At 35.7% G+C, this 13,453-nt stretch overlaps 1 protein-coding gene across 2 annotated transcripts; it reads right to left on the bottom strand.

The window, feature by feature from the left end:
- Positions 1–11,717: 11,717 nt before the first annotated feature.
- On the bottom strand, positions 11,718–12,042 carry LOC143386557 (small ubiquitin-related modifier 1-like). Of its 2 annotated transcripts, XM_076841576.2 has the most exons (2): positions 11,837–12,042; positions 11,718–11,758 (listed from the first exon to the last, which is right to left on the bottom strand). In XM_076841576.2, exons 1-2 carry the CDS (start codon positions 11,997–11,999, stop codon positions 11,718–11,720), a joined length of 204 nt encoding a protein of 67 aa, XP_076697691.2. In that variant the 5' UTR covers positions 12,000–12,042. The 2 variants fall into 2 exon arrangements, with proteins under 2 accessions (XP_076697691.2, XP_076697690.2); XM_076841575.2 differs by having other exon boundaries at positions 11,718–12,042.
- Positions 12,043–13,453: the final 1,411 nt, after the last annotated feature.

Below are 13,453 nucleotides of genomic sequence, written 5' to 3'. Positions count from 1 at the left end.
ATTATTTTAATTGACAGATAAAATTGTATTTATTTATTTATTTATTTATTATGTACAACAAGTTTTGAAGTATATATGCATTATGAAATAACAAAATATTATTAATTAACATATGTATTACCTCTTATATTTATCATTTTTTTGTGAAAACACATACTATCCACTGTCCCAGAATTTTTCAAGTTAAGCTATATGGTTATTGACTATAGCTAACATGAAGTACAACAGAACTTTTAAAATTGTTACTCTTAACTGAGATTTTTTCTCCTTTGACCAAAATCTCTCCATCAACCCTCCCACAACCACCTCAGATCCAGGTAAGCACCATTCTGCAGTTCAATGGGAAATAACTTTAGATCGTACTTACAAGTAAAATCATGGTGTTTGTCTTTCTGTGCATGGTTTTAATTTAATAACATCATGCCTTCCATGTTTATGTATCTTCTCACAAAGACCAGGATTCTCTTTAGTTTAATGATTGAATATTATTCTATTGTGTGTATGTACCATTTCTTTATCCATTCATCTATTAATGGGTCCTAAGGTTGATTCTTTACCTTGGCTATTTTAAATAGTGCTGCAATGAAAATTAGAGTACAGATGTCTCTTAGACACACTTATTTCATTCCTTTGTGATATATAGCCAATAGGGATTGCTGGATATGTGGTAGTTCTAAGTTTAATTTTTTGAAGAACCTCCATACTTCTTGTTATAATGGCTGTACTAATTTAAATAGTCACTAACAGCCTGCAAGTTTCCCTTTTCTCTACATCCTCACCAACAGTGTTTTCTTTTCCTTTCTCCAGAGTAGGTATTCTATCAGACATAAACTAATGTATATTGTGGTTCTAATTTGTATTTTTTTCGTGTATGTATTGGCCATTTATTTGCCCTCTCTTGAGAACTGTCTATTAATACCTTAGCTTGTTTTACAAGTTGTGTTGTTTTCTTGCTCCTATGTTTTCTCTATATTTTGGATATTAAGCCCTTATCAGATGAATTATTTACAAATATTTTCTCCAATTATGCAGTGTTCTTATTCCCTCTATTGATTGTTTCCTGTCCTGTGCAGAGGCTTCCTCGTTTTACTTAATCTCTTTCTGTATACAGAATGGGTGTCAGTGGAGAGGTCAATACAAGGCATTTGGGAGTTGTAAACCCACAGGTGGCAGTAAAACTATGCAAGGATGATCAAACAGCATGTTCATGAGTAGCATTTGGCATATAATAAGTTCTAAAAATTATTTATTTAAAAATAGCCCTAAAGACAAGAATAGCACCATATATAGATGAAAAGAAAATACCAACAGAGAAGGGAGGTACATGTTACATGGTGTCCTTTATATAATATTTTCTGTGGACCAACACATATATAGTAAAAGTATAATAGAATACAAGGTAGGTGAGTATCAAAATAGTTTAATGAGTGATTAATTATTGCTAGCAAGGAGGATAAAGTATAGCTATATCAAAAATATCAACAATATCAATAATTATTTATTTGTGTTCTTAAATACAACCTTGAAACAACAGAAATATATTTTAAAAATGTATTGACTTGGTTAGTGAGTCCATAAATATATACTTGAAATATTTCCTTATGAATTTTATTAAAGAGTAACTGGAATATGAAGAATTGATTAAGAAAGTGTGGACTGCACTTTCTAAACTTTGGCTAGAAAGAAAAAAGAAGAGCAAGAGTTAGAAAACAAGTTTTTCTTTTTAAAAGACAAGAGATATTTTGGCATTTTGTGGATTTAATAAAAGAGAAGATAAAGAGTTTTGAAACATGAACATTAGGAGATACCTTGGCAATACAGATGTGAAATAAAAACGTGAGAAAAAAATTAACTTATCTGATGTTTTCCCTTCAAATTTAATTACAATGGAGGTACAACTTTTTATTTTTAATATATTCCTTCTCCTACTAAAAGCATAAACTCATATTGTCTAGTACCACATTATAAAAAAGAGCTAAGAGGATAATATTATATTTATTAGATGACATTATTCAAGAAATTATAGTAAGACAAAGTCAAATAATCTTTTTTTCTCAGAGGAAATCAGTGACCATGAGACTTCTTTTTATTTCACAAACTGAAGTGCATTTATATATTTTGAAGCATCACCACATAGTTGAAGTATCCACTTGTACTCTATCATTACCAAAACCCACTGGAAAGAGAACACCTGTAGGGGGAAAAAAGGAAAGGAAACAGCATTACACAACATATAATTTTATACTTTTGAATACTGAAGACCATTGAAAAGATGATATAATTGAAATAATGAAAGCATGCCAGAATGGTGAAAGAGAAGTCTCCATTTATAATATTGACTTTCTGAAGGACTTCAAGCATTGTTATCTCAGATAAAATATAATGGCCTTTCATCTGCTCTGTATGATAGCACATATTGCAATTCTGTGAGATGAAAATTCTTTTAAACTTTTTGGCAACTTATTTGGAAGTAACTGCATTTTATTTGTTGGACTTGTCCCTCAGGTCTCTCCATTTGATTGTAGAGGACATGAAATATTTTACTAAGATGCCTTTTCAGCATTAAGGTCATCATTAATGTGCATGAACAATTAATGAAATTGAGGGAAAGATGACCATAATAAAAATAGTATTTAAAAAAATTAGGATCAGTGGTGAAAGCAGACATACATCCCTCTCTTGGTAATAGAAAGTCTTTTTTAAAAATGCAGAATTTATTGAAATCATAAATCAGAGAACACATATTGTTAGGCAAACTTCCCAAATATGGAGTATGCAGCTGCCATTATGATTAATTCCCCTACCACAAACTACTTGCTATTTATTTATTTATTGCAAATGCTCTCCCCTCGATACTTCTCTAATTCCCTCCTTCAATCCTAGCACTGATCATCTACCTATGTCAGTGCTAAGCTGCTCTAGAATCCTTTTGAACTTCTGAATCCCAGGGATTGATCCCATTGCTTGTTTCCAATGAGTTCTATACTTTGGCATTAGCTAAAATCTTAAATGTGGGCAAGACAGTGTTCCTAATCAGATAATCGTAGTCACAATGTGTTGGCTGCACTTACAACAGCATTGGGATTTAAATAACACCTTTCTTCTTTAAAGAAGCAAAGCTGGAGCTTAATTGGCAGAATTATGAACTAGACAAAAATAACCCATGACACCTCCCATCTTGCATATACTGACTCCCTTTAACCCTCCTATTAGCTCCTGCCTTCAGTCTCTTTTACATTCCATCTCTCAGGCAACAAATTTCAGTTTCAGTCAAGTCTTTTTTTTTTGCATTGAAAAATCATCTCATTGTTTTCAAATGCAATATTTACTAGTCTATGTGAGCTACCAGAAATGTCTATTACACTTTCAATAAAGAATTTTAAACTCCATTGAGAAAGAAATTTCTATTTGGCAAACCTTCAGATACTTCTGAAATGATACAGAGAGTTAGTATATATGTGAATTAATAAGAGGATATTGACCTCTAAAGTATAATCCCTAAGATTAGTAGCATTCACTAACTATTAATAAGAATTGTAATGACATATGTTGGACATTTATCATGTTGTAGATATGATTTCAGTCTGCAGATCAAATATTAGTATCTTCTTCTTATTGATGAGAAAGTTAAGATGTTAATAAGTTTATAAACTTGTCCACTGTCACCTGAATAAAATAGCAGATGCAATTTTTTTATATAATGAAGCTACTGTTATAAAGAATGACCCTTAGAATTTGTTGACTAAGAGAAAATTAGATCTGTAGTGAATTCATATTACTGTTTCTGTTTTTGGATATTCAAGCAAGCATCATACACACTCCAATTAATGGCAAGACTTGTTGAGGGTACAGGTTTGCAGATTCTACCAGCAGCCCAGCAGGCTTTACAAATGAGTGGCTCTTTGGCATTTGGTGTTGTGGCAGATTTGCAAACATGACTTTCCCAACAGACTGAAGCTTCAGCTTTAGCTGCAGCTGCCTCTGTTCAGCCACTTGCAACACAGTGTTTCCAACTCTAAAATGTTTAACCCTCAAACAGAAGAACAAGTTGGATGGGATACAGAGATTAAGCATGATGTGATTAAAGAATATAATAAACATTGTGGAGTCATTCATATTTATATTGACAAGAATTCTGCTCAGGGCAATGTGTATGTGAAGTGCCCCTCAATTGCTGCAGCTATTGCTGCTGTCAATGCATTGCATGGCAGGTGGTTTGCTGGTAAAATGATAACAGCAGCCTCTTCCAACTTACCACAGTCTCTTCCCTGATTCTATGACAGCAACACAACTACTGTTTCCAACTACACGATGAAGGAATATATAGTCCCTTATTTACATAGCTTTTTTTTTTCTTGAGAATTCATCTTGAGTCATCTTTTATTTAGATAAAAATAAGGAGGCAAGGGTCTACTGTCATTTGTATACAATTCCTGTTACCTTGGAAAAATGAAAATGTTAACAGGAAATCAGTGTGCTCATTCTCCCTAACTAGCAAATCCCACTGGATACAATGCTGTTCTCATTCTGCCTTTTAAAATTTTCATGTAGAAAATTACATTAAGGATCTATACGAATAGCTCTAGGGGAACAAGTGTGTGCTTTCTGTACAAAGGCAGACAGGTATGTAATGATGTTTTTAATGTTTCAGAAGCCTAACTTTTTACCCAGGTTACATTTCACATTTCACTAATGTTGATATTTTACTCATGGTTTATCAGAGGTTTCTGGAATACACATTTAGTGTATGGGGATTCAAGCCAGGTAAAGGGCTCTTTGGCTAGCATCTCATCTTGCATTTTGATTATTTGGCAAGAAAGTGAGATTTCAAAATTATATTCCTTAATGGTTTCTGTTCAATTAATGTGTCTGTAAAAGTTTCTTTGTAAATATTATGTGTTTTGGTGTGTCGTAAGGTTCCAAACAAAATGATCACTGCATTTCCTGAATATGCTTAGTCAAGAGTCTGGTAAGAAAAAGAAGTCTCAGCAGGAAATAGGAAATGTAGAAATAGGTTCTGTCTGGTTGCATATAATTTTTGCTCTATTTAAGCTCTGTGAGCTCTGAAATATATTTTTGGGTTACTTCAGTGTGTTTGACGAGACAGCTTGATATTTCTATCAAACAAATGACTTCATATTGCAACAATCTTTGTAAGAACCACTCAAATAAAATTCTCTTAAAAAGGCAAAAAAAAAGCATTCAAATCTAATGCCAATTAAAATAGCAAACATAGAAATATAACTAACTTGCTCAGGGCCTTGTTAAATTGCTATGGCTGGCCTTGAACTTGTGATCCTCCTGCCTTGGGCTCCCAAGTTGCCTGTATTAGAGATGTGCCCCGCCATAGAAACCCCTTACCTTTTCTTCCCAAGCTTTCTGTTATCCTATAGTTCGCTTCATCTGCTATCCACCTCAGGTAGCTATAGCATTTAACAATTGCCTGTGGTTGTTTTTGAGAAATGCCACCATTGTAATGGGGGTTTGCAATGAGCAACTGCTAAGTCAGGTTAAATAAACAATCTTGTGAGTGGGGTGTGACAGTCAGTCACCAGGAACAATGATGGCAATTCCCTGGGAATTGGGGCCTGGGAGCCGTGGAAGAGCTCCAAGCCCTTTCTGCCCGCTCCAGTGGCTGGCAGGCTTCAGGCTGGATCCTACATATGGGATGCCAGTTTTTGAGATGATTGTAGAGTTGTAGGAAAGGGAGGATAAATAAAAATGCCTTGATGCATTGCTGAGGGTCTTCAAATTTTCCAAATGCTCTAGGATTGCTGCAAACCTTTGGTTAATTTTCAGAGTTTTAAAAAAGTAGGTACTGGCTATCTTTGTCAGTATGTTCATTTCCTTTCTGAAAGGCATTTTTTTAGAGTTTTTCATTCCACACATTAATGGGATGATATGAAATCATGGTTATTAACATACTAGACATAGAAAGAAGAGAACAGAATCAACAAACATGGAAACAGTCATTATGTGAATCAAAACATAAAGAGAAAAAAAGATGAAAAATAAAATGGAACAGGGCATTAAAATGTATAGAATAATCTCAGATGTCCAAAGTGTTCGTTTAACTGGGATTTCAGTATGAGAAGAAACAAAAGAATTCTTTAAAATTACTTAAAGCCAATCAATCACAGATCTGAGAAGCTCAGAATAAGTCCAAGCAAAATTTTTGTAGTGTTCTTAATAATTCCTGAATGGCATACTTTTGAACCCAGACATTCATAAACCTTTAAAAATGCCATTTCTACTGCAATCCTAAACAATTAACAAAAAAGCAAAAATGGAAAGCCAATAGAGGAGTGCTGGGAGCCATCAGCCAAGTAGGTATGACAATTTCCTTGCCAGCTACTCCTATGCTGTCTAGTGGAAGGACTCTTGAAAGGTGACCTTGCTCAAGGACCAGGGCGGATCCATGTTTAGGGTGTCCCCGGGTTTAGCATAATAGGAGATTAGGGTGTTCCCCCTTTAGAATAGGGCGTATCCTGCTGCTGAGTTCCTCTTGAGTTCTTAAGGTTAGACAGTATATCTGGGAGACAGAAGCCCAGTGGAGTGGTGGATTTGGGCAGAGAATGTGGATTTCCCCAGAACGTATTTGTAGAAGGCCGGTGTGAGTTCGGGAATAAAGAATTGCTGTTTGAATCTACAAGCTGTGTGGAGACTCGTGATTTGTGCCCAGCCAAAGACTGTGGCAGAGAAGATCATGGAATTCTAAATATATCAATTCATCTCCTCTGTCTTCTCCAAAGCAGCCAATAATAAGCAAAGAGAAAAAATAATTGGTGGGAAAAACAGAAAATCAACATGAGAGATTTAAATCTAAAGTACTATAAATAATCACATTAAAATAAACCAATTTAAGCTCCATATTAACTTCTGACTGTTGTTATATGTAATCGTCAAAATAATAATAATGATAATGATAATAATGGCTTCAAATACATAAATGTATGCTCTTATGGCTCTAGAGATCAGAAGTTTCCAGTGCTATTAGGTGACTAAAATCACAGTGTTAGTAGGGCTCTGTCTTTACAGGGGCTCCAGAGAATCCAGTTCCTTACCTTTTTTCAGCTTCTAGAGGTGGCTGCCACCCGTGCTAATAGCCTTATAGCACCTTGACCTCAGCCACACTCATCGCATCACACTTTCTGACTCTCCTGCCTCCCTCTTTCCCTTTTAATGACCTGAGATAAACTGATTCCATCTGGATAATAAAGGATCATATCCTCAACTGAATCACACCTTCAAAGTCCCCCCCCTGTCATATGCAATACTTATTCATAGGTCACAGGGGATTTGAAAATGAACATCCTGGGATGGGAGGGTTCAGTCTACCATATTCCTCAATGAAATGGTAAAACCCTAACTACATGATATTAATAGGAAATAAAAAGTTTGGATAAAAAGAATGAAGTAATATATATTACACAAACACTAAGCATAAGAAAGTGCAATATTTATTTCAACATTGAAGAAAGGACAATTCAAGGATAAGACTTTTACCAGAAATTAAAAAGGGCCATGTGTAATCATACAGGAGACAATTTTATTCCAGAAAAACAACACAATGAGTTATTTCAAATGTGTACAGAATTAATAAAACCAAACACATAAAGCAAATTTGACAAATGACAAACAGAAACAAATCCAAAATCATAGTTCAAGACTTGACTATGCTACTTTCAAAACACTGGTAGAATTAGTAGGTGAAAAATCAATAAGAATATGGAAGATTTGAACAGTATTGTCATTCAATGTGACTCAATTGACATTTATAAAACACTACATCCAAGAACTACAGAACCTGGAATAAAGTGTACCTGAAGTGTTCAGTAAGATAAACTGGAATAAAAGTCTGAAAGTATAAAATCATTCAAAGTATTTTCTGTGATCATAGAATTATCAAATTGGGAATTGGTAACAGTAACACACCCAGAAAATTTTTGAATATTTGGAAATTAAATACATTACTAAATAACATATAATTCCTTGAGAAGAGAAAAAAACATCCTTAAATAGAAATTTGGAGGTGACAGAATTGATGCATTTAGCAGACAAGGACTTTAAAACTGCCGTTAGAAATGCTTTTAAATATTTAAAGGAAAATATAAACATAGTGATGTTTATTGGAGAAACTCAGAAGGATAAAATGGATTTTTAGGAGCTGAAAAGCATATTTGGCATCTATGGCTGAAATAGTAAATGCTACCTCAGTGACTGGGTTGACAATTTCAGTCTCTAGTGGTCTTATATTCAGGTAATTAAATTCATGGAAGGGATAGTGGCAATGGGATTGACCAAGATTATACATACACAATCACTATAGGTTTGAAGATTGCCTAGAAACTTTAGGGAAAGTAAGTCACAAACACCAATGTTAGTGGATGAAACTTCCAGGATATGGAGACAAAATGTATTGGGACATTCAAAGATATTTTATGATGCTACATTTGTGGAAGATAATTTCTTCTCCCTATTAAAGAAATTATCTTCCACAAACATAGCATCATAAAAATTTATCAAGGAATTGAAATGCAACTTAAAATGCATAAACAGGAAAGCATGTGGCTATGCCTGAAGCCAGAAATAGATGCTGTTGTCAACTTTTAACACAAAGCTGATAATGGATAATGTCAAAAATGCTGATAATGCTTTTTTCCTATGAATTCAACTTCAAATGCCAATGAACATTTTTTGATGAGTCTATAGGAGAAAGGGGGAAGGCAAATCAGAAGTGCCTTCAAGCCTGCACACTGGAACCCTCAGGAAAGTGGCCAACAATATTCAAGAAAAACTAGTATTTGTAAGAGTTCACAGAGGACTGATGATTTGCTGGAATGACTTGGAAAAGTGCCACAGGGATGTTTGTATTTATAAAAATAAAATCACAGTGATACGAGACTAGAAAACTATACCTCCATATACTTTTTTTTGAGAGTTTTCAGTTTTTCTCTTCAAATACAATAAAACCTATGCTCTGCTAGGTGTGGTAGAACATGCTGGTCATCTCAGCCACTATGGAGGCTGAGGAAGGAGAATCTCAAGTTCTAAGCCAGCCTCAGCAACTTAGTGAGGCTAGGAGCAACCAAGACCCTGTCTCTAATAAAATGGGGATTTAATAAGTGGAACTGTGCAGGAATGTTTCCTTCTTTCAAATTTTTCAACAGTTTCATCAAACTCCTTGTTGCTAGTCTGCTGGAGCAGGGTAGAACTAAATGAACAGAGAAAGGTCTGAGGTAGGGTAATGGATGCAAAAGTGGTCACCCTTGCAGGGATGAACTAGAATAGAGCAGGACTGGAGCAGAAGTTATCCCTGCAACCAGTGGAGGGTGGGGTGTGGTTTGAGTGGGTGTCATGCCCTCCACAGGCCTCCAGGCGGCACTCTGGTCCCGCCGTGGGCGGGCTCAGGCAGCCCAAAGGGCGCAGACTCACGAAGGCCAAGATCTTGTCTCTGGGTGTCACAGCCCCACGTGGGGAACGTGGTGCTTCAGTGACGGTGCAGCTGGCGGGTGGCGGTGGAAGCGTGAGACCTGGAGAAGCAGAAGGGCACGGGGAGAAGGACCCGGACGACTGCAGGAAGTCAGGCCTGGAAGGCGCTCAGCAAAGAGCGGGCTGTCCTCTCCGGTACTGCGCCTGCCTGGGCCCATGATGGCAGGCTGAGCGGGAAGCAGCGGGTGGCCAGGGAGGCAGAGAGGCTGCGGTGCCAAGGGGCTGAAGGCTCCCGCGGGATGGGAAGTGCTTTGGATGAGTGATTGGGGTGTCCCCCAGGCGGGTGGCCTCTCCGGGTGGTCCTCTCCTTCAGGAGGCTTGCCTTTCCTTCCTTGTCCCTAGTGGGGATGTTTCAGAGGGTGAAGTGTCAGTCATCACGCTCGCTGTACAGTTCCTGACGTGGCTCTCCAGGCCTGTGGCTTCCAGGAAGGGATGTGCGGCCTTCACACAAGATTCCCCTCATGAAATGGGGTGAGTTTCTTTTCTGGCTGTGATTTCCAACCTGGAATCACCTTCAAGAGCAGAAAAGGGGACAGTTTATCCAACGTGATCTTTCCAGTTTGAGGGGCATTCTTAGGATGTTTTCTCATATGCATTCAGAATTTCAGATTTTCTAATTTCCTGATTCTTAAAAGTAGACATTGACTCCCTTATTGCACATATCAAGTCATGGCTTTTTGAAACACTGGGTGGAGTGATTGTCATCTCACTAGTGCACCAGGTTCTCAAGTACTAAACTGACCTTCTTCCATATGTAGTCCAATTTTGTAAGGAGAGGGAATGAATTTGAAAGTGGGCTGTGTGGTGATAATGAACTCTGACCTGAATTAAAGACGAAGGAGGAAATGCTTAGATAGTACATACTGCTTCTATCATGAAGAAGTGTGAGTGCAGCCACCAGGTAGGTCTATGTTGTTGGCAGTATGAAGCAATATATGCCCATTACTACTTTTTTTTTTTGAAATGAACAAACTAATATGGTATTTTAATTTTACACACAGTTTTATAGATTTAATATATAAAGAAATAAAAGGAAAATATAAACAGAATATACCAAACCTTAACTAAGCAGAGTTAAAGGGAACACTAAAATTATCAATATAAATCAATTTCAGAACTTTTGGCGTGCCCACTTGTTCAACATGATTGGGTAACTATTATATATATGCACCATACAGGAATTTCAAACTTTTAAAAAACAAATCACTGAGTTTTTAAAGAGATATTTTAGCCTTAATTAAATCTTTGATTCAGAAGGCACTTCAATAACTTCCAGTGCTTCAAAGTCATTAACATTATCACTATACAGTACTGAAGAAATATTTGTATGATGTGCAAATAATTTCCAGTATTATGCAAGAAAACCTTATTTTAGGCATTTTCTTTCCTATACAATTAAAATAAAATAAACATTAGTAAGGTTTTTACAAATATTGTTTATTTTAATGAAGCTGGTACAGACAATGTCCATTTAAAACCCATATCCCAGGCCAAAAGTACAAATAAAATCAAAGGAGCAGTGTTCTGTTGTACACACTTCTGCATGAATAACTTTATTAACTGCTAATGAAAATTAGAACTTTTCCGGAATCTTCTGACAAGATTTTTTTTTTTTTAAATCTTAAAATGCTTTCTCTTCAGTGAAGCCATCTTTGGAGTTAGTCGTTACTCTCACTATGTCTGTTCATCTTGACTCCAAAGCTGATATTCCTCCTCTTTTGGTCCAGACCCTCAGATTTTAAAAGTAGCATCAGGTTAAGGATAGGTCATTTTCCCACACTTCAGTTCTCTGAAAAACTTCCATCTCCCACTGAAAGTCACAGTCCAGGAGTGAAACAGTCACATGCTGGAACTTCAGGGCTAACTGGAAAGTCATTATATAGACACTCACATTGGTCGATCTTATTTACCACCAAAAGCCTGAAAATGCACAGTCCTGAAAAAGGTGGCCTCTCTGTATACACGTGTAATTTTTTAAAAGGAGAGGGCAATATGAAGGGAGCTGAGGTTTGATCACCAAAAAATCAGCACAATGAAAACAAACAATAATGAATAATGAGCACTAGAATTCAAATTACCAGATGTTTTAAAGAGATGGGTGCCAGTTCTCAATTCCATTTGAACACCACATTACAAAAGAACTATTTTTAAAAATAAAAAAGGATTGAGGGAAAAGAAAAAAAATAAAAGAATATCTAAACCATTGAATGACCCCCTGTTTGTTCCTAATAAACTTCAATCACATCTTCTTCCTCCATTCCCAGTTCTTTTGGAGTATGATTATCAGCAATTGCAATTCTCTGACCTTCAAAGAGAAACCTGAGTGAATTCATTGGAACTCCCTGTCTTTGACAATATGATTCTTTGAGTTTCTTGAGATGTGTTGTCATTTTCACTTTAAAGTGAATCTCACTGCTATCCTGTCCAATTACTTTGAGTTTAATGTATTCTTTTTCTTTCTTATCCCCCAAATCCTCAGTTGAAGGTTTTGCCTCCTGATCAGACATGGTGACGGTGGCTTCACCCGGGGATCTCTGCACAGCAGCGGCCTTGGGTCTGCCCATTACTACTTTGGGGTAGCCAATAGTATTTAAGTGTAGGTAGTTTTGACTAATCATCCTCATATACAGGTTTATATTTATTTCTTCAGGCTAGGTTAGAACAAAAACCAGAACCATAACCTAATTCTTTATCAGTGCTTTAGTCCTATTATGTAGCATGGTATATAGTACTCAATTTGTTTTTTTAGTGGTTATGCTCATTTTAAGTACTTGATTAAGGAGTTGTCTGCTAGGCCTTTCATTTGTGAGTTACTCTTTTCCATTTTGTGATTAATGAATGACTTGTAGGGTATTTGGGGACTCTATATCTTAATCATTATCGTGCTTTAAATTTACTCACATTTATTTTAATATAGACTTCTTGAAATTTATTTTATTCAGTGGGCTGTAACCCATTATTTCATTATTTAGGTTTTCAAGTTGTGCCAGATATGATTAGTAGGAAATCTAAGTTGGCTTCTCAATTTGGGCGATTGTTTGAACACTTTACTTTCCCCTTTGTTTATTTTTTGAAGTATAAATTGGCAAATTTTTAGTTGTATATATATTTATGATGTATAAGGTGATGTTATAGTTTATATACACAGTGTGAAATAAGCTTACTAACATATACATCATCTTAAATACCAGAGTATTTTTGTAGTGAGAACATTTGAAATTTATTCTTTTAGTAATTTTGAAATGTATAGCATATTATTCTTTATTTACCATAGTGTGCAATAGTTCTCAAAAAACAGAAAAATCTATTTCTTCTGTCTGATTGAGATATTGTACGCTTTGACCATTTTCTTCCCATGTCTCCCATGCCATAGCATCTGGTAACACCATTCTACACTATGCTTCTATTAATTTAATTATTTTTCATTTCACATGTAAATGAGAATATGTGGTATTTGCCTTTATGGAGTACTTTCCTTTGACAGTAGATATTTCAGGTTCAATGTACTCTTTATTGGCTGTTCTAACTCTGGTATTAGTTGTTTCTCTAAAAACCCTGGTTCCTTTTAATGTGGGCCTAGCATTTAGAATCCTGAATCTGGGTTCTATATGGGTTCATTGCTGTTTGAGTGTCACTGCTCTGGCATATTGGTGTGTAGGCACACATGCATACACTTATTTGTATATCATTTATATTTCAGTGTGTATTATTCATTTTTTCTGAAATGTTCATACAATGAAATGCATTTTAAGTCAAATGTGGTTGAATTTCAATAAATCATTGTAATCTAAACTGCATTCAAGAAAAAGAATGTTAAACCACACCTGAGAAAGTTCCATTGTGTCCCTTCTAATTGATTTTTCCCCACTGATTAAAGGCAGTATTCTGTTTTATCCTACAATTGAGTGTTTTACTTTGTCTTTTTAGAATTTTGTATAAATCGATTCTTCTTAAAAAATTA

The sequence above is a fragment of the Callospermophilus lateralis genome, unplaced genomic scaffold, assembly GCF_048772815.1.
Source record: "Callospermophilus lateralis isolate mCalLat2 unplaced genomic scaffold, mCalLat2.hap1 Scaffold_84, whole genome shotgun sequence".
NCBI lineage: Eukaryota > Metazoa > Chordata > Mammalia > Rodentia > Sciuridae > Callospermophilus > Callospermophilus lateralis.
Note: the sequence above shows the minus strand (reverse complement) of the source record. Positions and strands in the feature narration are given on the sequence as shown.